The sequence below is a fragment of the Megascapheus bottae genome, chromosome 2, assembly GCF_031878675.1.
Source record: "Megascapheus bottae isolate mThoBot1 chromosome 2, mThoBot2.hap1, whole genome shotgun sequence".
Taxonomy (NCBI): Eukaryota; Metazoa; Chordata; class Mammalia; order Rodentia; family Geomyidae; genus Megascapheus; species Megascapheus bottae.
In genome coordinates this window covers 12,368,222-12,393,851 of record NC_143510.1, presented here as the reverse complement: position 1 = coordinate 12,393,851, position 25,630 = coordinate 12,368,222, and the positions used below count along the sequence as shown (strand labels likewise).

Below are 25,630 nucleotides of genomic sequence, written 5' to 3'. Positions count from 1 at the left end.
TTGAGTTCAGGGCCTAATTCTTGAGGCCTCCACTACTTGAGTCATACTCTCAGTTCTGGCTTTCTGCTAGTTAATTGGAGATAAGAGTCCCACAGATTTTTCTGCTGAGGCGAACTTCAAATCACGATCCTCACATTTCAGTGTTTTCAGTCTCTAGGATTACAAGCATGAGCCATGTAGGTTTGTAGCCTATTTTACATTCTTGTATTTTTGTTTTGTTGTTGGTCCTGGGGCTTGAACTCTGGGCCCAGGCATTGTGTCTGAGCTCTTCAGCTCAAGGCTACTGCTCTACCCCTTGAGCCACAGCACCACTTCCACTTATTTCACGTTCTTATTTAAGTGGAGTTTATTTTTATCTCTGCCCACAGAATAAGATTAATCATTGATAACACGGCTTCTGCCTTGTTTATTGTCTCTGCTGCCACTTTACCTTTCAGCTTTATTTGTTCCTGATGTCCATATGTCATGGCCATACTACATTGCTCAGGGACACAATGGAAGATCATTAGATTTTTTTTTTCTTTTGCCAGTCCTGGGGCACTGTCTTTGAGCTTTCTTAAGGCTACCACTCTACTAGTAGACCACACTCCCAGCCCTAGATTTTGGTGAGTGAACAATTTTGTTCCCTACAAAGCAGAAGAGATAAATACACCATTGATGGACAATATTTGGGACCAAGGTGATTTCCTCACAGCCAAGAGGATGACTTAGAATGGATCTTCTTTGACTTTCCATTCTTTTTATTTTATTTTTTATTATCATTTTATTTTGGTCAGTCAGGGGGCTTGGACCCTGGGCCTGGGTATTGTCCCTGAGCTCATCAGGTCAAGGCTACAGTCCTACCCTTTGAGCCACAGCATCATTTCCGGATTTCTAGTGGTTAGTTGGAGATAAGAGTCTCTTGGTCTTTAGTGCCCAGGCTGGCTTTGAACCAAGAGCCTCAGCTCTCAGCCTCCTGAGAATCTAGGATTACAGGTGTGAGCCACCATGCCTGGCTTCCATTCTTTTTCTTTCTTTCTTTCTTTCTTTTTTTTAAGTCACAATATTTTATTCATAGCTTAGAGTAACCAACTATAAAAGCATTATTTACTTTCAACATAACTGTCATTTCTCAACCCATCTGTTTTTCAACCCAGATAGTCCTTTATTTTTAAAAATATATTCACTATTGTTGCTAATTTGCAAGAGATACCATCATAAGAATAACCAAAATTAGGTAAATGTGGCAAAAGACTGACAAAGTGTTTCACATCTTAGAATTATACCAAGTCAAAAATGGAGTGGGGAAAGCGATGCCAAAGGAGGTTGCTACAACCCTACTTATATTCTTCCAATAAGCCAGCAAGGTATCCATATCAAAAGAGTTATCATCTCAGTTCCAATTTCTTCCCCTCAATTACAATTTGAATCTCTTTGTCATCCAAAGTCTCATAGGTCAGTAAAGCTTCTGCTAGTTTCTTATGCTCTTTCGCATGAGTTTTCAAGATAAGCTTTGCTCTTTCATATGATTCCCTCAGAAGGATTCTAATTTCTTGTTCAGTGGCAGACTGAGTTTCAAGACTCAGTTCCAAATATAAGTTCCTCCCATACCAACATCCCTTTGTGCAAGCACTGTGCTCTAGTTTCATTCCATCTGTCATTTTCAGGCAACAGTGACACATGTGCAAGTGTTGGACCTCGTGGCATGATTGTAACTTTGTTGATTGGCATTGCATCCTTTATATAGTATGCAACAATAGCATGACCAGATCCATGAGATGCTGTAATAGTTTTGTTTTTATTATCAATTCCACACTGCTTTCTTCAGGCCCCTTTGGAATTTTACCTTTGGAAAACTCTAATTCCTTCATGGGAACCATTTCTTTGCCATCAACAGCTGCCTTTAGTGCAGCTTGGTTCACCAGATTCGCCAATTCTGCTCCAGAAAATCCAATAGCACCTCGAGCTATGATTTCTGGGCCAACAACTTATCAAGTTTGATTTTATTCAAAATTTCAGTTCGACCTTCCACATCTGTCCCTGGAACTGTAACTTGCATGTCAAAATGGCCAGGGTATTACGGTATTGTCTGATGCCTCTGGAAAGATTGTAGCACCTATAAAGACCACTCCTTCACTGAGTTTAAAATCATCCATATCAGCAAGAAGTTCATTTATAGTCTGCCTTGAATATGGATGCATTGGAGATGTAGTCCTTTTCCCACCAACAGAGTTCCGTTCATCAATAAATATAACACAAGGAATGTACGATTTTGCTTCCCTGAAAATATTTCTAATACGGCTGGCTCTTACACCCACAAACATCTCGTCAAATTCTGATCCAGACGCACAATAAAAAGGAACATCAGCTTTGCCTGCAACAGCTTGGGCAAGAAGTGTCTTTCCTGCTCCACATAGTCCAACTAAAAGAATTTGTTTTGGGAATTTACCTCCAAGTACAGTAAATGTTGAGCGATTTTTCAAGAATTCAACAACTTCTTGTAATTCTTGTTTGGCTCCCTCTACCCCTTTAACATGTTCAAAGGTGATGTTTTTCATCTGGACAGTATCTACTGTAGAATCAAGCCCCGTGGTTTTCTGGACGTGAACAGATAAAAAGGTTTTTTTTTTTTTTGTTGTTGTTTTGTTTTAAAGGCCATAAATGCCAAATAGCAGCAGAACAAAGAGAATCAGATGAGTTCACCTTAGGGAATCATTGCTTGTTTGTGTGTGTTAGTGCTTGAGCTTTCAGAACTCGTTTTAAATGCATCTTGGTGAGCTGCAGGTATATTTTTAGTTTTCATGAATTTGTCTATACTTTCAACATCTGATCCTCTGTCCTGCAAAAGAAACCCCTTCACAAATGATGGCCCCATATTCTGTGATGCTGCTAATCTCTCCTAGGTGGACTGTTGACATCGTGTCTTTGATTTCAAAGTCTTAAAACCCTGAGCCTGTATGAAAACTGGCCAGTACTGAAGATGTGAATGAATGTTCGGAACAGCTCTTGAATATTTTCTGTATAAGCAAGAGGACGTAAAGCACTCAATATATCTATGTAACCATGTTTATTTTCAAAGAAGGACTGTGCAGAGACAGGAGATGCATGCCAATGGGAAGATACACTGTTTTGCCTTTATAAAATCCAGGAAGTAGATTTTCTGTCAGTTGGTCAATATACCCAATTTTTAATTCAGATATTCCAACGTCCCTTAAATTAAGTGTAGCCTCAATGCTAGGAGCCTCATGTTCAGGAACTACATCTTGGTGCTGAATTTGAGAAACTGACGTAGTAGCAGAAAAAGATATATATTTGTGAATGGAAGGCATTGCTGAGATGACGGGGAGGATCTGTAACCTCCAATTCATCAGCCAAGAGCCAAAACTTGAGACATGGCTCAAGTGCTAGTTGGCCAGCTGTGACTGGAGCTGCACTGCTCTCCACAGGGAAAACAACACTTTGTCACCTCACCCTGGTGTCCTTGGCCCTTCTTTCCTCCTGTTTCCCCCCCCCACTCCTCCCAGAAATCTTCCACTGTTTTTAATAATGTCCCCATCCCCAGCTTCTATGTTGCCTCTCTTAGGTCAGGTATTTTCTTCTTCTTTTTTTAAAATTTTTTTTATTGTATTTAATAAAAGGGTTACATGATATTTGCCAGATAGAAGGTGCATTAATTCACATACATTGATACCCTTCCACATGTCTTGGTCCCATTACCCTCCCTCCCACCCCCTCCCTTCGTTTTCCCCCCTTCCCTGTCCAATTTCAAGTAACCAAATACAAATGTATCCAATGTATCAGATAACAAAGTGAGGTATTGTGACAATATGAGATAACAAAGGAACAGCAAAAGAGATGAGAGATAACATAGCACCTTAAGGACAGCAATCATTCAGTATATGGCTTTTATTTCAATATCCTAGAAGTACACTCAATTAGCTTCATACTATATGGCCTTATGTATCAGGTTTTTGCTCTATTGCAAATCTTTGGTATTAGAGCCCAAGGTTTCTACTGGTTATGACAAATGAGGGAAACCATTGAGCCTAAGTTCCTTTGAGTCTGGCTTACTTCACTTAATATGATTTTTTCTAAGTCTTTCCATTTCCTAACAAATGGGGTGATGTCATTCTTTCTGACAGCAGCATAGAATTCCATTGTGTACAAATACCACAACTTGTTGATCCACTCATCAGCTGAGGGACATCTAGGTTGGTTCCATATCTTTGCTATGGTGAATAGTGCTGCAATGAACATTGTTGTGCTAGTGGATTTAGTATGTCCTTGTTTCTGGATGGTTGGGTAAATGCCAAGTAGTGGAATTGCTGGGTCATAGGGGAACTCTATGTTTAGCCTTTTGAGGCTCTGCCATACTGCTTTCCATAGTGATTGAAAGAGTTTGCACTCCCACCAACAGTGTAGTAGTGATCCCTCCTGGCCACATCCCTTCCAGCATCTGTTGTTATTCGTTTTCCTGATCAGGCCAGGTATTTTCTCACAGAAATCTGAGGGGAGATGCTTGCACAGGTGATGGAGGTGTTTGCTCCCTGACTCACAGTCCCCAGCAGCTGTCATTTCCATTTCAATGAGAGTGCCCATGAAATGGGTTAATGGCTCTCTAAAGCCCCCCAGAAAAAGCCTTCCCCAGACAAACAAGAAGCTTATGTGAAAATCCACAGGCAAGTGAGCCAGGACCCTGGGTTACAGTTAGAATCAAGTGGTTAAATTTTTTTTTTTTACTGGAAAGTCATTGTTTTATTTGTTTGTCGTACTGGAGATCAAATCCAAGGCTTTGTACACAAGTATGTACAAGTGTTTTACCCCTTGCTATATGCCCCTTCCCCAGCCCATTTAAATTTTCTATATATGTATATAATACAATAATATACATTATATGATAAAATACAATCTTGCTGTTTTTGCCAAGGCTGGCCTCAAATTCACTATCTTTCTGACTCTTCCCTCTGTAAGAACATCATTGTTTATACCTCTGGGTTTTAGTAGCAACACTGTAATTATTACTGCTATGTTTTTTTTTTAAGAAGGAAATTTTTAATGCTCAATTCCAAGTTTCAGGAGTCAGAAATCTCTCTGTGTGTAAGTTAAAGGTTGTGACCTGTACCAAGTCAAGTCCTAAAATGCTTCCTGTGCAAAGAAACGAGAGCAATGTTAAACTTTTCTAGGCAGAAAAGGAGATGGATAGATATATTATCTTTCTCACCGATTCTAGGAAACTTTTTTAAATTTTTACATTTATGTTTTTGATTGTAATTAATAGAATGGTAACATTATATTCACCAGATAGAAGGTATATTACTTCACAAACATTGATACCCTTTCTCATGTCATGGTCCTCATTTCCGTTCCCCCTCCCCCGCTCTTTTTGATTCCTCTCCTTCCCTATCCAATTTCAAAGATGTGGTTAAAATTTTTAAGACTAACACATAGTTCTGCTTCTGTAATCTGCTCACTTGCTTATGCACCCATTTTTCCTAACCTTTAAAACAATAGGTTTATTTATATAGTTATAATATAGCTATTGGCCAGGATACCTATGTGATACAACCTTATTGCCACCTGTTTGTGGCTATATGTCGTTACTTGTGGTTTTTGTCTTTATAAAGCTCCTGCGTTTTGAGTTCAAGGCTGCTCACACCCTGGCTGGTCAAGACAATAAACTTCAGATTTTTTACCTTCAGTTAGAGTTTTGTGACTTTATTGGGGTCTTAACCCACTTCACCAACATGAGATCTGATCCTCCTAGAACTTTTCTGATTGGGAAACTGGTTTTGCCTTTTTTTTTTTTTGCCAGTAACTAAGGCTTGAACACAAGGCTTAGGTGCTGTCCTTTAACTGTTTTGTGGTTGGCTGATGCTTGAGTTACAGTTTTACTTTTGTGGGTAATTGGTCATAAAGTCTCATGGACTTTGCGGATAGCCCTAACATGAGGAATGCTATTTTCACGATGTTAATTCTTCCAATCCAGGAACATAGAAGGTTTTTCTACTTCCTTAGTTCTGCTTTAATTTCTTTTTTCAGATTTGTAAAGTTTTCATCATAAAGATCCTTTACACACTCAATTAATTAATTCCTAAGTATTTTATTTTCTTTGAGGCTATTGCAAAAAGAGTTGCTTTCTTGATTTCTTCCTTCCTCTTCTCCTTGTTGGTGTACAGGAAAGCCATTGACTTTTGAGGGTTAATTAATTAATTATTTTATTTTTTTGTGGGTAATGGGGCTTGAACTCTGAGCCTGGGCACTGTCCCTGAGCTCTTCAGGTCAAGGCTACTGCCCTACCCTTGGAGTAACAGCCCCACTTCCTATTTTCTAGTGCTTAATTGGAGATAAGAGTGTCAGGTTCTTTAGTGCCTGGGCTGGCTTTGAACCACCATCCTCAGATCTCAGCCTCCTGTAGCTAGGATTACAGGCATGAGCCACTGTGCTCAGCTCGAGGGTCAATTTTATACCCTGCTACTTTACCAAAGTTTTGAATCAGCTCAGGTAACTTGGGGGTGGAGTGTATGAGGTTCTTTAAGTATAGAATCACGTCATCTGCAAAGAGGGAATGTTTCACTTCCTCTTTCCCAATTTGGATCCCCTTTATGTTTGCTTCTTGCCTTATTGCTCTGGCTAGGAAGTCTAATACTATATTGAAGAGGAGTGGAGAGAGTGGGTATCTTTGTCTCCTTCTTGATTTTAGAGGAAATGGCTTTACTTTTTTTTATCATTAAGTATAATGCTAGCTGTGGGTTTGTCATACACAGCCTTTATTATACTGAGAAATGTTCTATGGATTCCTAGTTTCTCCAGAGCTTTAGCCTAAAGGGTGTTGGATCTTGTCAAGGCTTTTTCTGTATCTATTGAGATGAATGTGTTTCTTGTCCTTGCTCCTGTTGATGTGATGCCTTATATTAATTGGCTTGCATATATTGAGCTAGCTTTGCATCCCTGTGATGAATCCTGTTTGATCATAGTGTATAATTTTTTTCTGATTAGTTGCTGAAGACGGTTGGCCAGTATTTTGTTGAGAAGTGTTGCATCAATATTTATCAAAGAGATGGGTCTATAGTTCTCTTTCTTTTTTTTTTTTGCCAGTCCTGGGCTTGAGCTCAAGGCCTGAGCAATGTCCTTGGACTTTCTCAAGGCTAGAGCTCTACCACTTGAGCCTGAGCACCACTTCCAGCTTTTTTCTATGTATGTGGTACCAAGGAATCGAACCCGGGTCTTCATGCAAGCTAGGCAAGCACTTTAACCACTAGGCCAAACTCCCGGCCCTATAGTTCTCTTTCTTTGTTGAGTCCCTGTCTGGTTTGGGAATGAGGGTATTGCTGGCTTCATAGAATGACTTTGGTATAATTTACATGATGGCTAAACAGTATTTTTTAAGCATGTATTTTCTGAAACCTGAAATGTACTTGGAAAGATGAAGCATATGATTAATTGTGCCAAAACTCTTTTACATATGATCCAAATTCACTCACATGGTGCTTCCCATGAGCAACTGCAGTAACAAACCTTTCTTTCATTATATTAATTATGCATAATAGAAAAGATATGCACATTTTATTCTCTATTTCTGGCATGAGACTCAGCCCTTTGGGAGAAAGACATGTGTCTCAAATACCATTGTCTCAAATTCATTTTGTGATCAATATATGGTTCATTACATCAACAACAATCAAAACCAATACTGAAAAATAAGAGATGTTACTAAATGTAAATATGATAAAATGAATTATAGTTTTATACCAATGCATTAGCATAAGCCCCAACACAAGAGAAACATTTATCACATTTTCTGTAACTTACTGGTTTTAGTAAAACAATGATTAAGCCTCAGTACACCCACATTCTGTCTCTCCCTCCCCTCCTCACCTCACATACACACAGAGAAACTGGGCTTCAATACTCTGATGGTTATTGTAATTTTTCCACGTAATGTATCTTGAAGGTCATATGTAATTATAAAAGGAGCTTCCTCATATATCATAAAATGAAAGCTGTAGTATTCTACTGTACAATTGCATACAGCTTATTTAATATTCTAATAACAGTAACTAATGTTTTCTTAATATTTTCTAATTATAACAATGTTTTTATTATCACTCACAAATATGAGTTCATCAACTGAATAAATGCTTAGGAAAGTGAGATTTTTGGGTAAGGGCATGATTTGTGTGTGTGTGTATGTGTGTGTGTGTGTGTGTGTGTGTGTGTGTGTACTGGTACTGGGGCTTTAACTCAGGACACTATACTCTTGTTTGGCTTTTCCACTGAGGCTGTGCTCTACCATTGGAGCCAAAGCTCCACTTCTGGCTATTTGTTGCTTAATTGGACATACGAATCTCATGAGGATTTTTGTGCAGGTTGCCCTCAAGACTTGATCCTCAGATATCAGCCTCCTGAGTACTGAGAATTAGAAGTGTGAGCCACTTGTACCTGTCATGATTGGTGAGTGTCTGTATATATATCTATATCTATATCTATCTATCTATCTATCTATCTATCTATCTATCTATCTATCTATCTATCTATATTAGAGGAGGTCATTATTTTAGAGTGAGGAAAGTAGGGTTCAGACAGAAAAAGCCTTCTGGTTATAGTTACATTTGCAGATCATGTATTAAGTAAAGATTAACTTCCACCAAAGCAAGTGTAAAATTCAGACAGAATGCATAAAAGCCATTTGAAGAAACTGCAAACTTTATGACATAGCAAGACTTTAAGGTGAAGGGAAGAATAAGGACACGAGTTCCACATTCATGATGCATTTTTCACAGAGGACTTTAGATGTATACACTGGGTAAGGAGAGGATAAAGAAGTAGAGGCATGTGGCAAAGAAGGGAGAGAGGACAGAGGAAGGAGTAAAGTCTGTGGGGAAAGCAATAGTTTTCTGAGTTGCAAAGAGCTGGGGAATGTAAAAATTGGAGCTTTCAGAGCAGCTTGTGTTTGAGAAACAAATCCTAGAAGGAAGAGGGCCACAGAGAAGTGAGACTCAGTGTGTGATGCCATCTTCCTCTTAAGCCTCCCTACCCTTCCCCCTGTATCCCCTCACTTTTTTTGGTGCTGCCCCTGGGGCTTTAACTCAGGAGATGTCATACCATGTAGTATCCCTTGCCTTTTTTTCTCAATACTGGAGCTTTACCACTTTGGTTAGCAATATTCTGGCTTTTTTGGTGATTAACTGCAGATAAGGCTCTCATGGGGAAAATGACTCTCATGGATTTTCCTGCTTAGGCTGGCTGTGAATTTTGACCTTCTGATTGCAGCCACCTGAAAAGCCTGCATTATGGATATGAACCACCAGAGTCCCACTTCATTTTTGGATTGCTAAACTGAGCATTTAACAGAATGAGATTACAAGAAATATAGCAAAAACTGAAGCTGATAGTCTAAAGAGCTAAGCAGCAATTTCAGGTGTCTTGAATGCTTAGAAACAGGATGTCAGAGCATGCTGAGTTCAGGGATCAGAGTGCACACTTAGAGCTGAGGTCTTAGGTCATTTTCTTGAAGTTAAGAGCAACCACTAAGAGTAACAGCCAAGCTACCCCAGACCATTTAAAAACCATCTAAAAGAATCCTCCAATGGAACCAAAGGAATTTGTGTACATTTTGTTTATGTCTTATTTCTGCAGAGTTACTATATTCATTGTCTTTACAATGAATTATAGTTGAAAATTTAATTAAAAGAAGATACAGGACATATGATTCAAAACCAAGAGAAGAAATAACACAAATATGTTTATAGATGTTTTATATTTGACAAATGAAGTTGAATATTTATCTTTATAGAACTAGTTTTTAAGCCATCTGAGGGAAGTTATCTGTAAGTTTTGTTGTATTTAATGTCAAAGGAAGTACAAATTAAATGCATTCCCTTGCTCAATGGTCTTTTTATATTTTATTTGTATTGTTATTATAAAGGTGATATATGAAGGGATTATTATCATTTTATAAGTCAGCTGATGAGTACATTTCTTCCTTTTTTGGGGGGGTGGTCATGGGGCTTGAACTCGGCCTGGGCGTTGTCCCTGAGGTCTTCATTCAAGGCTACCACCCTACCCTTGAACCAAGGCTCACTTCCTTCTTTCTAGAGGTTAATTGGAGATAAGGGTCTCAGGTCCTTTTGTACTGGGGCTGGCTTTGAACCTTGATCATCAGATCTCAGCCTCTTGAGTACCTAGGATTACAAGGATGTGTCCTTGTCCTGCTACATTTCTTTTTGGAGAACTACACACCTACTCTCACTCTTTCCCAGTTTTCCCTTTCCATTCCCACCCACAAGTCGTATAGTTCATTTTAAACAAGTACATTTTTTCCATATATTTTTATTGTAATTAATAGAAAGGGTTACATTCTATTCACCAGATAGAAGGTGCATTACTTCACACACATTGATATGCTTTCTCATGTCTTGGTCCCCATTTCCCTCCCCCAACTTCCGCCCCTCATCTTGTTTTCCCCCTTCCTTACCTGATTTCAAATAACCAAAATATGCATATATACAATATATCAGATAACAAGGTGAAATATTGTAACCATATGAGATTACCAAGGGACAGCAAAACAGATGAGAGATAACAGAGTACATTAAGGGCAACAATCACTCATTATATGGCTTTTGTTTCTATATCCTGGAGGTCCTTTCCTTTGGCATAATCCTATATGGCCTTATGTATCTAGGTTTTGCTCTATTATAAATCTCTGCTAGGAGAGTCCAAGGCTTGTACTAATTATGACAAATGAGGGAAACTATTGAGCCTATGTCCCTTTGAGTCTGGCTTACTTCACTTAATATGATTTTTTTCTAAGCTTTCCATTTCCTTACAAATGGGGCGATGTTGTTCTTTCTGACGGCAGCATGGAATTCCTTTGTGTATAAATATAACATCGTGTTGATCCAGTCATCAACTGATGGGCATCTGGGTTGGTTCTATATCCTTACTATGGTAAATAGTGCTGCAATGAACATCGTTGTCCTAGTAGATTTAGTATGTCATTGGTACTGGATGATTGGGTAAATGCCAAGTAGTGGAAAGGCTGGGTTATAGGGGAGCTCTATGTTTCATCTTTTGAGGAACCTCTATACTGCCTTCCATAGTGGTTGAATGAGTTTGCACTCCCACCAACAGTGTAGTAGTGATCCCTCCTGGCCACATCCCCTCCAGCATCTGTTGTTATTAGATTTCTTGATCCTGGCCATTCTAACTGGAGTGAGGTGGACTCTTAGAGTTGTTTTGATTTGCATTTCTTTTATTACCAGAGCATTTCTTCATGTGTATATAGGCCATTCTTATTTTTTTCTTCAGAGAAGACTCTTTGACCAATCATTTAATGGGATGGTTGTTTCTTTGGCGATTAGTTTGGGAATGATTCAATTTTTTTTTATTTTATTTATTTATTTTTTTATTGTAATTAGTAAAAGGGTTACATGATATTTGCCAGATAGAAGGTGCATTAATTCAGATACATTGATACCCTTTCACCTGTCTTGGTACCCGTTTCCCTTCCCCCCCCCCACCCCCCGGAATGATTCAATTTTTTTGAGCTGTTGATATATTTTAGATATGAGGCTTTTGTCTGTTTTATGGTTAGTGATTATCTTCTCCCACTTTGTAGGCTTTCTAATTTGCTAGCTATGCCATTTGCCATACAGAAGCTCTGCAGTCCAATGCAGTCCCACTGATCCAGATTTTCTCTTATAACAAGGGCATTTTTTAAAAAGAATTTAGTAATGTTGATTTTTACATCATATTTTAAATGACAAGTTTAAAAATCAAGTGGTCAAGGAGGCAATCTCTATTTACAATCACTGGCACTTAGTATTACAACTTAATCAAAATTAGGCTAAGGGTTTGTATGTCATAGAAACATGCTAATTTAAGAAATAAAACATTATGTCTATAGAGTCATAGGTTTTTATCTCTATATAGTTATCTCTATATTTCCATTACCATGTCCATAGCTTTGGGTATGCAGCTATTGAGTCTTTGCTCTTGTACTCTTTGGATTTAATAGCCACATATTAAGGATACCATGTGCTTTTTGTTCCTTAGGTCTTGACTTGTCTCACTCAATAAGATTCTCTCTAGATTCATCCATTTCCCTGTGAATGCCATTATTTTATCTTGTCTGTTGGCTATGTAGAATTCCATTGTGTATATATATACCACATTTTCACAAAGGCATTTTTTGATGAACCTGTTTTTAATTTCCCAGAAGTTTCTGTAGGGCTTTTTTCATATCTTTGTTCCTAAGACTATATATTACAGGGTTGAGGAGTGGAGTCAAAACAGAATAAAACAGAGTGACAATCTTTTGCATTCCAGCTTCATGCTCAGATGTTGGGCTTCCATACATGACCAGGACTGAGCCATAAAACAGTGAGACCACTGCCAGGTGAGATCCACAGGTGGAGAAAGCCTTTCTTTTTCCAGATGCAGAAGGGACCTTCAATACAGCTGCTAAGACCAGAACATATGATCCCATGATGAAGAGAAAGGGAATAATCAAAGGCAGAGGACTTAAGATGGAGAAGACAAGCTCTATCATGGGAACTTTTTTGCATGTGAGAGCTAGCAGAGGTCCAGGGTCACATAGGAAGTGATCAATAATTCGAGATCCACAGAAGGTCATCTGGGAGATGATACTGATAGGAACCAAGAACCAGAGGAAACCAAGGACCCAGCAGCTGATGACAAGGTTGTTGCAAAGATGTCTGGTCATAATGGTGGGATAGTGTAGAGGCCTGCAGATGGCAAGATACCGATCAAAAGCCATAATTGCTAGGAAAAAGCATTCTGCAGATCCCAAGGAAAAGAAGAAGTAGAACTGGAGAAAGCACCCAGAGAAGGAGATGACCTTGGTGTCAGAGAGGAAATTGGCCAACATATTGGGCACTGTGGAGGTGACATAGCAGACCTCCAGGAAGGAGAAGTTGGCCAGCAGGATGTACATGGGGGTGTGGAGTCTCTGATCCCAGCGCACAGCACAGATGATGGAACCATTGCCCGTGAGGGTGAGGATGTAGATGACGGAGAAGAGCACGCAGAGGAGGATCTGGCTCTGCCTAGAGCCAGGGAAGCCCAGGAGGATGAAGCCAGGAATGGTGCTGAAGTTGCTGATGGTGTTGATGGTTATCATGTGTCTGTGAGCTGTAAAAGTGCCATCAGTTACTGGATGATTGGATAAAGACAAATGAGGGCTCAGATTTACATGAAAACCACCTTGAGAAAGAAGACAAACAACTCTCAATAGCCACTTAAAAATAGGTAAAAGTGAATGGATTCTTGTCTACCATTCACGGTTTGCCTGTGTCCTCAAGTGACCTTCTTGTCATTATTGATACAGTCTCACTTGCATTCTATTATGTTATATTCTTATTTAACTATCCAACAAGTTTATAATGCTCTACTTCATTCCATTTCTGGTTTTTATGTGCATATATAGATTATATGCTCTATGAACCCATTCTTTCTATGTATGATAGAATATATACTTTCCCTAATACCATTATTTTGTCCATGTAAAAAGTGAAACCTATGTGGCAGAGTACCTTTGCAACTTGTTGGATATCAATGCTATAGGAATCCTAAAAAAGGAGTGAGACTAGTTAACCTGAATGTAGACTGAATTGTTCCTAATGTACTTTATAATACATCTAAAAATTCTTGTATTTGAGTTATTTTCTTTTAATCACTCTCTCTGTCTCTCTTTCTATGTCTCTGTCTCTTTCTCTTTCTCTCTCTCTCTTTCTCTCTGTCTCTGTCTTTCTTTGTGCCAGTCTTGAGACTTGAACTCAGAGTGTGGGCTTTGATCTTTTTGCTCAAGGCTAGCATTGTACTGCTTGAGTCACAGTTTCTGTTTTGGCTTTTTGGTGTTTACTTGGACATGAGTTTCTTGGACTTTCCTGCCTGGACAGGCTTTGAATTATAAGCCTCGGATCTCATATTTGTAAATAGATATTTTACAAGCATGAGTCACCAGCACTAGGCTAACGTTCTCTCTCTTTATCTCCTTTATACATACATACATAGACACATATACATACACTTACCCACATACGGTGTTGCATAGAGGGCCCTCCCCTTCTCTCTACTAAAATTAACTCTAGAAAAATGAAAGAAGTTTAAGTGGAGGTAGAACTTGCCAGCAGATCAGTAACAGGTTTTATCCCTATTTCTGTTCTTGTTGAGAAGTTATACTCACTAAAGGTAGGAATCCCCCTCTGTAATGCTTCACCCAAGGAGTTGGCACATATTTTCTTAAATAGTGGAGGCTATATAGTCTGTCAAAGCTGCTCAGCTCTGCCATTGTTTGTGACAGAATCAAAAGACAAAACTAATGTGGATGTATGTGGTTGTGCTCAGGCAAAAACCCTTTAAAAGCCAGTGAAACTTACATTTCTTTTTTTGTTTTCTTTTTCTTTCAGTCTTAGCATTTGAAATCAGGGCTCTGAGCTCTTCTGCTCAAGGCCAGGACTCTACCACTTTGAGTCACAGGTCCACTTTCAGATTTTTGTTGATTATTTGGAGATAAGAATCCAACAAGCTGGACACAGTGGCTCACGTCTGTAATCCTAGGTACTCCGGAAGCTGAGATCGGAGGATCAAGATTCAAAGCCAGCCAGGGCCCAAAAACCTGAGATTCATATCTCCAATTAACCTCTAGAAAATGGGAAGTGGAGTTTGGCTCAAGGATAGGGAGGTAGCCTTGAGCTGAAGAGCCCAGGGACAGCACCCAGGCCAAGTTCAAGCCCCATGAGCCACAAATAGGGCAAAACCTAGATACATAAGGATGAGGCTAAATGAATGGACCTCCAAGATATAGAAACAAGGGCCATATAATGTGTGACTGTTGTTCTTAATGTACTATGTTATTTCTCATCTCTTTTGTTGTCCCTTGGTTATCCCATATTGTTATGGTATCTCACCTTGTTATCTGATATATATATATATATATATATATATATGTTTACTTGTTTATTTGAAATAGGATACAGAAGGGGGAAAACAAAATGAGAAGAGGGGATGGGGGAAGGAAATGGGGACAAAAACATGGGAAGGGATATCAATGTGTGTGAAGCAATGCACCTTCTATCTGGTGAATATAATGTCACCCTTCTATTAATTACAATAAAAAGAAAAGAATTCAACACATTTTATCCCTGGGCTAGCTCCAAACTGCCACCCTCAGATCCCAGCCTCCTGAAATTACATGGTGAGCCATTAGTGCCCATCCTATATTTCTTTTTCTCTTTTTTCTTTTTATCAGTTACCTGGCTTGAACTCAGGGCTTAGGTACTCTCCCTGAGCTTTTGTGCTCAAGGCTATTGCTCTATCATTTTGAGGTACAGCTTTTCTTCCAGTGCTTCTTGAAATTTACATTTTTAACAACTTTCATGCATTAAAATTTTTCTTCTATACATTTTTGTTTTTCTCTTGTTTTGTATGCTATTTAGGATGGAACCCAGGGCTTCATATTTTCCAGGTAAATGTTATACCACTGGATCTTCACATGGTATACTGGTGAGTATGTAGTCCAAATATACAGTTTTTTATTTGTTTATTTATTTTTGTCTGTCACGGGATTTGAACTCTGGGCCTGGGCACTGTCCCTGAGCAATTCAGCTCAAGGCTACTACCCTAACCCTTGAGCTACAGCGCCACTTCCTATTTTCTGGTGGTTAATTGGAGACTCATAAGTCCCACGGACTTGAGTGCCTGAGCTGATTTTGAACTGAGATCTTCAGATCTCTGCTTCCTGAGTAGCTAGGATTACAGGCATAAGCCACCATGCCCAGCTTATATACGGTTTTAATGAGATCAGGAGAGATGGGCATGATATGAACTAATACCCCTCTGCTGGCTAGTGCTAACTACAGGCAGACCTATTTTGTGTTTATAGTGTTTGCGTTAGTGGAATGTGCATGTGTGCGTGTGTCCCTTTGTGTATTTTTTAAACTTAAATTGAAATGTGAAAGTAATACTTATCTTTATGGTCATACAAAAAAAGGCAGCAAGCTAGATTTGGCTCATTTGCTGTAGTTTTCTAATGTGTCCCATGCACATATACTGGGAAAAAAAGACTTAGGGCCATACATTGAACCATGGGAAAACAGAAACTCTAATGGAGCAAGTAGCTTTGTTAGAATGGAAGGACACCTTTGGAATTCAGCTGGAACCAGCCTGTTCTACTGACCTACCTTAGACATTCTGGGTCAACTTTCATTTAAATCACAAAAAGTGAGTTTTCCAGAGCCATCACATCTTCAACATTTATGTTTCTATCTTTCTGTCAGCCTCACACTCTTAAACATGCATATACATATACTTTGAGATTCCACCTTACCCCAGTTAGAATGTCCATTATCAAGAAATTTAATAACAGTTTCTGGCAGGAATGTAGCCAGAAGGGTATGCTATTACACTGTTGGTGGCAATATAAACTTGCTCAACCACTCTGGAAAGTAGTATGGTGATTCCTCAAAAGACTAAACAATCCCACTACTGGGCATTTACCCAAATGTCTAGAAATAAGGCCATACCATGTTCATTGTAGCATCATTCACCATAGCTATGCTATGGAACCAACCCAGATGCCCCTCAGTAGATGAAAGGATCTAGAATTTTATGCTGACATCAGAAAGAATGACATTGCCCCATTTGTAAGGAAATGGAAAGCCTTGGAAAAAATCACATTAAATGAAGTAAGCCAGACCCAAAGGAACATAAGCTCCCTCCATGGTTTCTCTCATTTGTAAAATTAGTATATGTCTAGGATTTTCCTGGCAGAGGATTACAATAGCTTAAAAGCTGTGTGCACATGATCATATAGGATGAGGCTAAGTGAAATGAACTCAAGGATGTGAAAATAGAGGTTATCTTTCTAGTTGTTTTTAATGTACTATATGAAGTTATTTCTTTCCTCTTTTTCCCTTATGGTTTATCCCCTGTGGTTGCTCTATCTGACTTTGGTACCTGGTGTATTATATATGGATTTATTTGAAGAGGGAAGAGAAAGGGAAAAGCAAGATGATGAGTCAAAGGACAAAGGGTGAACCAATAAAATAACAATATTCACAAGAAAATATGTTAGCAATGAACTTTGGGAAGGGGTGAGGAAGAGTGGGAGAAAAACATGGGAAAGGATAACAATCATCAAGAAATAATGTACTCACTACCTTATGAATGTAACTATAACCCTTTTATACATCACCCTGACAATAAAATAAAGTTTTAAAAAAAGAAATAAAAAGAAATTACATCCCCCTACAAATGAATTGGATTATTTGATTTTAAAATCCCTTTGTACCTCTGATTATATAAAATATTTATTGAAATGAACTCCCCAAATGTCCCTTTTGATGACATGACATTTGCTTCAAATGTTATCAAATATAAATGATATAAAAACTTTAAATATCTAGCGATGATGTTTAATTAATTTACTTCACAGATAACATCAGAGACATAGCTTATTTAAACATAAATCCAAATACATTATTTAGACATAAAGCCAACAATAATGCATATTATCTTGATAGATTAACAGTAGATGGGTAAAAAAGGTTTTTGTCCTTTTTAAATTTTTGTTTTGTTGGTCATAGAACTTGAACTCTGGGTCTAGGCTCTGTCCCTGAGCTCTTCAGCTCAAGGCTAGCGCTCTACCACTTGGAGCCACAAGGCCATACTGGTTTTTGGTGGTTAATTGAAGATAAGAGCTCCCCGCCTTGGCATTTACCCAAATGTCCAGATACAAGGGCTAAAGCACAGCAATGTTCACTGCAGCACTGTTTACTATAGCTAAGATATGGAACCTACTCAGATGCCCCTCAGTAGATGAATGAATCAAGAAGATGTATTTATACACAATGGCATTCTATGCTGCCATCAGAATGACATTGCCCCGTTCATAAAGAAATGGAAAGACTTGGAAAAAAAAAACACATTAAGTGAAATAAGTCAGACCCAAAGAAACAGGCTCCATGGTTTCCCTCATTTGTAATAATTAGTACACATTTAGGACGCTCCTAGCAGAGGATCTCAATAGCTCAAAAACTATATATATATGGCTATATAGGTTGAGACTAAAGAAAATGAACTCTGGGATATGGAAACAATAGGTTTATCTTGTGTGATTGTTGTTCTTAATTTACTATGTGCAGTCATTTCTTTTCTCTTTTTTCCCCCTTTATGGTTAATCTCATGTGGTTACTGTATTTGACTTTGTTACCTGGTTTATTTGAAATAGGGAAGGGAAGGGGGAAACAAGATGATTGGGAGGGGGAGGGGGAAGAAAAAGCAGACAAAACCATGAGAGGGGGTATCAAAATTTGAGAAGTAATGCATACATTACCTGAAAAATGTAACTGTAATTCCTCTACACATTATCTCAAAATGAAACAGAAAAAAAGAAAAGAACGGGAAGAAAGAGTCTCATGGACTTTCCTGCCCAGACTGGCTTTGAACCAAAATCATCAGATCTCAGCTTCCTGACTAGCTAGGAATGCAGGCCTGAGTCACCAGTGTCCGGTATTTTTCTGTCTTTTTGTCATTTCTGTTTTGGTACTGGGGATCAAACCCAGGATGTTGCTGGGCAAGAACTTTGCCACTGAGATACAGCCTAGCCCAATAACTTATTTTTTTTTTTTGTCAGTCATGGGGCTTGCACTCAGGACCTGGGATCTGTCTCTGAGCTCTTATTTCTCACTAGTGCTCTACTACCTGAGTCTTAACACCACTGTTCCAAGAAGATATTTTTAAACAAGTACATTGTTACCCACCTTTTATTATTCAGCGAGCAGGAATGGGGTTTACCTGAGAAGCAGAACTGAAACCGTCCAAATGGCAGGCAGATTTCTCCAAAGTCCTGTAAAGGAGTCCCATCTGGCTGCAGAAGGGGATGCCGACATGATTACAATGGCTTTCACATTGTTTATGTACATTTACATCATGCTCCATGTGCTCAATTAACATCCCAAACAAAAAAATCTAGTATCTTCACCCTAATTATCTGTTAGGTAAATTGAAACTAGCCCAATTTAAATTAACCAGAATCCATAGGATAATATATAATTCAAAAAATAATTTTATTTCTCTAATTTTTTTGTCTCACTGTTACTCTAAGATGGAATAAAAAAATTAAAAAAATTTATAGCCTAATCACAATAGTTCATCTATTTCATTTGGTCTGGATAACAAACTGTCATACTCATCCAATGATATAAACAGCTCTCCATTTTTAAAAACTATAAGCAGTTAAATCATAAGAGAAAAGTAATGTAGCTGAATTTGAATAGTAACCTGTGCTTTATCAATAGTAGAAACTTTGTCCATTGAGTTATATAAACAATCTCCCAGTCCCTTTAACTATAAAATGGACACAGTAACACCTTCACCAAAGGAATGAGTTTTCCATGAAAGTACTTTTCCCCAGGGCTTGATCTACATATACATATATATGTATATATGAATATATATACACATATATAACTGGTTATATTGTATAACATATAGCTGAATCAAAGTCAAAGGGGCCCTTACTCAGAAGACCACTATTTTGTAGATCTTTTATGCTTATTTTCTTCTCAAATCATTTCACCATGTATTTTCATGGAAAAGAAAAAAATCCCTTCGGGGGTGGGGAAGAGGGAAATGAGGACCAAGACATGAGAAAGGGTATCAATGTATGTGAAGTAATGCACCCTCTATCTGGTGAATATAATGTAACCCTTCTATTAATTACTATAAAAATATGTGGAAGAAAAAAAAAAGAAAAAATCTGATCTGAAGTTGCTTTGACATGTCAAAGTTCTTTTCTATTTGTTTGCCAGTCTTGGGCTTGAATTCAGGGCCTAAGCACCATCCTTGAGCTTTCTCAAGATTAGAGCTCTTCCCTTTGAGCCACAGCACCACTTCCTTACATGTCAAAGTTCTTTGGACAGGTTTCTCCTTGGGAGAGGGGGAGTGATTTCCTCTGTAATAATGCAGTAACCATCAGGAGTGAAGGAATAGGAGGAGAGTGGAGATGTCTCTGTGTTTGCCAGAGAATGGAGGGGTTATAAGCAGAGCCCCCAGAGGGTGAACTCTGCTCCTCTACTCAATGAGGATCAATTTACCACTCCCCCAGGCGCCAGTGTCAGGAGGTTGTAAAGTGCTGCTTCTTCCTTCCTCAGAGGCCTGTCTTCTCTGGAGAACCTTGGTGCCTTTTGTATTTGTTTTCCAGCTGAGTAAGGAACTTTATTTATTGAGTTCTGGATCTCTTAGTCCACTCAGAGCCACTATCTTGTACCCAAGGGGAAAGTCTACCAAAAAGATACAGGGACACTGGGAATATGGCCTATTTGTAGAGTGTTTGCCTAGCATACATGAAGCCCTGGGCTCTATTCCTCAGTACTACATATACAGAAAAAGCTAGAAGTGGTGCTGTGGCTAAGTGGTAGAGCACTAGCCTTGTGACAGCTCAAGGACAGTGCCCACCCAGGCCTTGAGCTCAAGCCCTAGGATAGAAAAAAAGACACAGGGAATGGTGGCTGCAATTCAGGAAACTTTTCCTGGGTCTCTAACAAGTGGTATCAATTTTGGGGTTTTGTATATGTGTGTGTGCAAGGGACTATGGTAATGCTTGAGCTCAGGGCCTTGTGTAAGGCTGGTATTCCACTACTTACCCTACACCCTCAATTCTGGCTTCATTCAGGTTAGTTGGAAATGAGGATTTTACAGCCTTTTCTGCTTAGGCTAGCTTTGAACCATGATTCTTAGATGTCAGTCTTTTGAGTATCATGGATTATGGGCATGAAGACTTGTGGGTAATCTATTTCACATTCATATTTAAGCAGCATTTATTTTCATCTCTGCCCATAGTATAAGATCCAAAATTGACAAATAAGGTTCTTGCCTTCTTAATTGCCTCTGCTGCCACTTTACCTTTTTCCTTCAATTGTTTCTGATGTCTTTATGGACATCATGGCAATGCTATGTTACTCAGGGATACAACTGGTGAGCAATGGATTTTTTTGGGGGGTAAACAATTTTGTCCCCTAGAAGGCAGAAGAGAAGAAAGCACCATTGATGGAGAACAATGGGGACCAGGAGATCCATTTCCTCATGCAGACATGAAGATGCCTGTCCTTTCTCATCATCTCTCCATTCCCAGGTTTTTTGCTGCTTCTCCTGGGCCAGGTATTTTCTCATGATTCTGGGAAGGAGATTCTTGTACAGTGTGATGAGGTCATCGCTCCCTGGCCTTTCCATTCAGTGAAGAATGCCAACATGATAACTCATCTTCTTAGGACTTTTCTGTCTGGGAAACTGCTTTTCCTGCTCCCCGCTTTTTTTGGCCATTACTGAGGTTTGAACTTAAGACCTATGTGCTATCCTTTAAGTTTTTTCACTCACAGCTGATGCTTGAGTCACAGCTCTATTTCTGTGGCTAATTGGAGATAAAAGTCTCAATAGGTACTGGCAAGATGTCCCTCACTGGAATACTACCCATGGTATAAATCCTGCTAGCCCAAGGTAAGACTGATGTCTATGACACAGCAATCCCAATCCTGGGCTTCTATCCAATGACCACAAACAAAGCCACACTATAGCCACTAGCACAGCCATGTTCATTGCTGTATTGCTTATTATAGCCAACATGTGGAATCAGCCCAGGTCTTCTTAGAGGATGAATGGATCAAGAAAATGTGGTATATATCCATGGTGTAAGAAAATGTGATATATATACATGGTGTAATTCTATGCTTACATCAAAAAGAATGATATTGCCTCATTTGTAAGGAGATGGAAAGATTTGGAAAAAATGTATTTACTGAATTCTGCCAGACCCAAAGAAATATATATTGCATGGTTTCCCTCATTTATAATAATTAGAATATGCCTATAAATCTTTTGCTATCAGGGGAGAGTAAAAGACAAAATATTAAACTTGGACATGATAAATTAAACGGGACGCTAAGCATTCACACAATGAGATCAAAGGAGGATATTCTTAGGAGAGGATCACAGAAGTTCAATGTACATGTGATCATATAAAATTTTACTTATCAAAGTGAACTCCAAAAAATGAGAACAGGAGGTTTTTAAAATTTTACTTTTTGTGGATAATTTTTTCTTTTTGGTTTCCCTTTCTGTTTCTGCTTTTTACTTCCATGCCCTTTTTCTTGCAGAATTTTATGTGAAGAGTATCAGAAACATAGCAAAGGGTGACCCAACTCAGCAGTGATACTAGCTTTTACATTGAAAATGAAGCCAGGCACCAGTGACTCACGTTTGTAATCCTAGGTACTCAGGAGGCTAAGATTTGAGGACTCTAGTTCAAAGCCAGCTGGGGCAAGAAAGTCCATGAGATTCTTTTCTCCAGTTAGCTACCAGAAAACTGGAAGTGGCACTGTCCTTCAAATGGTAGTGCACTAGTCTTGTGCTGAAGAGCTCAGGAATAGCACCCAGGCCCAGAGTTCAAGCCCCATGACTGACCAAAAAAAAAAAAAAAGAAAAAAAAGAAAAGAAAATGAATTATATAACTGGTAGGTCAGGAAGAAAAATCTGGGAGAAAATGATGGAAGAGATTACACTACTCATAAAGAAATGTTCTTAAACCTGACTCATATAACTGTAAGCTCTCTGTATATCACCTTTACAATAAAAATACATAAAATAAAGGAAGAATGTTCTATCTTGCTATTTACTTAAAAACAAATTTAGTTATTTTTTCTTTTTCTTCAAAAGATAAATGTTACTCCTTTTCAAAAGCAAGTGTACACTTTTTTTGCCTGTCCTGGCTTGAACTCACAGCCTGATCACTGAGCTACAGAACAACTTCTGTTTTTTTCTATGTATATGGTTGCGAGGAATTGAACCCAGGTCTTCCTGCTTGCTAAGCAAGCACTCTACCACTAGGCCAAACTCCTGGCCAGCAAGTGAACTTTTGACCAGCTTTATTAAGCAGAAATATCTTCTAAAAGAATGTGGAATAGATCTGGAAATGGCCTAGTGGTAGAGTGCTTGCCTAGCATGCAAAGAGCCCTGAATTCTATTCTGCATACACAGAAAAAAGCCAGAAGTGGTGTTGTGGCTCAAGCAGTAGAGCACTAACCTTGAGAAAGTCCAAGGACAGTGCCCAGTCCTTGAGTTCAAGCTCCAGTACTGACAAAAATAAAAAAGAGAACCTGGAAATAGGCTTTACAAATGCAATCTCCCGCTAAAATGGAGTATCTATTTTCCATTTCCCAAGGGAGGGCAGGAGCTCAACTTCAGCAGACTAACTTCCAAGTTGTAGAATTATTTTCTGTTATCAGTGTGAAAGAATATCATTCATTTGTATAAAGCCAGTTAGCAAATATAGATGGCTCCCCAAATTAATAAGTGGATATAGGATGGCATGATACACTGTGCCTCTTGAGGACTGATTATTGTTTATCCTTAAAGGAAGTACACAATGGGTCACATTGCTATACAAAAGGGTGATTTTTCTTTTCAATTGCAAACCATGCCTGAGTAGTTTATGATACACATTTTACTGTGGTTTAATGCTTTCTTCTTCTGCCTTTATGGAGAGGTTTTTCTGGGTTGACAGATTTGTAATTAATTAACTATGCCAATAATAGACTGGGGCTTGAACTCAGGGCCTACATACTGTCCTTTAGCTTTTTTTGCTTAAGGATGGCACTCTAACACACTTGAGCTCGCCTTTAGTTGGAGTTAAGAATGTCATGGACTCTCCTTCTCTGGCTGGCTTTGAACAACAAAGGTCAGATCTCAATCAAAAGCTGGAATTACAGTCATGAACCACTAGTACCTAGCAGAATATTTTTTTCTCCAACATTTAAAAACATTTATAATTTTGTCATTTGTAAAATCAAGAAGGTACAGTATATATTTATGACTCTTTACAGTCCTACACATTCTAGGAAGTAATAAGACAAATCTATTCTAAGTCATATCCATTCATGCTCTTTTTAATCAATAAGATAAAAGCCAGACATTGTCTTTCAAAAATCTTTCAAAATAAACAGTTTAATTTTGTATTTTCAGTAATTTTTTCATTGCATCCTTCATATCTTTGTTCCTCAGACTATATATTACAGGATTAACCAGTGGAGTGACCACAGAATAGAACAAAGTAACAACTTTTTGCATTCCAGCTTCACGATCAGATGTTGGGCTCACATACATGACCATCACTGAGCTATAGAAAAGAGAAACCACAGCCAGATGGGAACCACAGGTGGAAAAGGCTTTCCTTTTCCCAGCCGCTGAAGGGACCCTCAATACAGCTTGGAGGACCAAAATATAGGACCCCATGATGAAGAGAAAGGGAATAAATAAAAGCAACGAACTTAAGGAGGAGCTAGTCAACTCTATCACAGGGTTTCTGGTGCAGGTGAGGGCTAGCAGTGGACCAGGGTCACATAGAAAATGGTCAATGATCCTAGATCCACAGAATGTCATCTGGGAAATGATAGTGATAGGAACCAGAAACCAGAGGAAACCAAGGACCCAGCAGCTGATGACAAGGTTGTTGCAAAGATGTGTGGTCATAACGGTGGGATAGTGTAGAGGCCTGCAGATGGCAAGATACCGATCAAAAGCCATAATTGCTAGGAAAAAGCATTCTGCAGATCCCAAGGAAAAGAAGAAGTAGAACTGGAGAAAGCACCCAGAGAAGGAGATGACCTTGGTGTCAGAGAGGAAATTGGCCAACATATTGGGCACTGTGGAGGTGACATAGCAGACCTCCAGGAAGGAGAAGTTGGCCAGCAGGATGTACATGGGGGTGTGGAGTCTCTGATCCCAGCGCACAGCACAGATGATGGAACCATTGCCCATGAGGGTGAGGATGTAGATGACGGAGAAGAGCATGAAGAGGAGGATCTGGCTCTGCCTGGAGCCAGGAAAACCAAGGAGGATGAAGCCAGGAATGGTGCTGAAGTTTCTGATAACGTTGATGCCTGTCATGATGTCTTTCATGTGAGCTGTAAAAGTGTCGGCAATTACTGAATGATAAAACAAGGACAAATGACAACCAAGAACTGACTTCACATGATTTGAGAAATGCGTGTACATATACAGATTAATAATCACTATGACTATCATTGGTATTATTAATTATTATTATTATTATTTTTAGGTCAGTCCTAGGGCTTGTAGTCAGGATCTTGGCACTTTCCCCGAGTTTCAATGCTCAAGGTTAACACTTTACAACTTGGGCCACAGCTCCACTTCTGTATTTTTGGTGGCTACCTGGGGATAAAAATCTCATAGACATTATTGCTAGGCTGGCTTTGAACTTTGATGCTCAGATCTCAGTTTTCTGAGTAGCTAGGATGACAGGTGTGAACCATTAGTTTTGTATCATTCAGAAATACTGTTCTGGTAGACCTTCGTTGTTGGTCTGTAAAGACACTGGAAACCTGAATTGTCAGTGGACATATGTCGAAATGTCTTTATTGTAAAATGGAAATATGTAGAGTAAGTAAACCAATAGTTCACTAAATCATTATGAAGAAAGATGTTACTGAACCTATCACTGAGGTCAAAAATAGAATATCACTTGTATTCTAGACAATTCCTCTCATGCTGGATCCTAGTCATTACCCCAACTTCTCCGGTTTCAACCTGTAACATTCATTACCTTGGAAATCAC

At 38.8% G+C, this 25,630-nt stretch overlaps 2 protein-coding genes and 1 pseudogene across 2 annotated transcripts; all 3 read right to left on the bottom strand.

Moving 5' to 3' along the window:
- Positions 1 to 1,367: 1,367 nt before the first annotated feature.
- Positions 1,368 to 11,943, bottom strand: LOC150066413 (ATP-dependent zinc metalloprotease YME1L1 pseudogene; annotated as a pseudogene).
- Positions 11,944 to 12,187: 244 nt separating this feature from the next.
- On the bottom strand, positions 12,188 to 13,123 carry LOC150066412 (olfactory receptor 11G2-like). Its single transcript, XM_090354737.1, has one exon. It carries the CDS (start codon positions 13,121 to 13,123, stop codon positions 12,188 to 12,190), a length of 936 nt encoding a protein of 311 aa, XP_090210863.1.
- Positions 13,124 to 24,000: 10,877 nt separating this feature from the next.
- LOC150066411 (olfactory receptor 11G2-like) lies at positions 24,001 to 24,942 on the bottom strand. The gene has a single exon (XM_090354722.1). The coding sequence runs from the start codon at positions 24,940 to 24,942 to the stop codon at positions 24,001 to 24,003; it is 942 nt and encodes a 313-aa protein (XP_090210848.1).
- Positions 24,943 to 25,630: the final 688 nt, after the last annotated feature.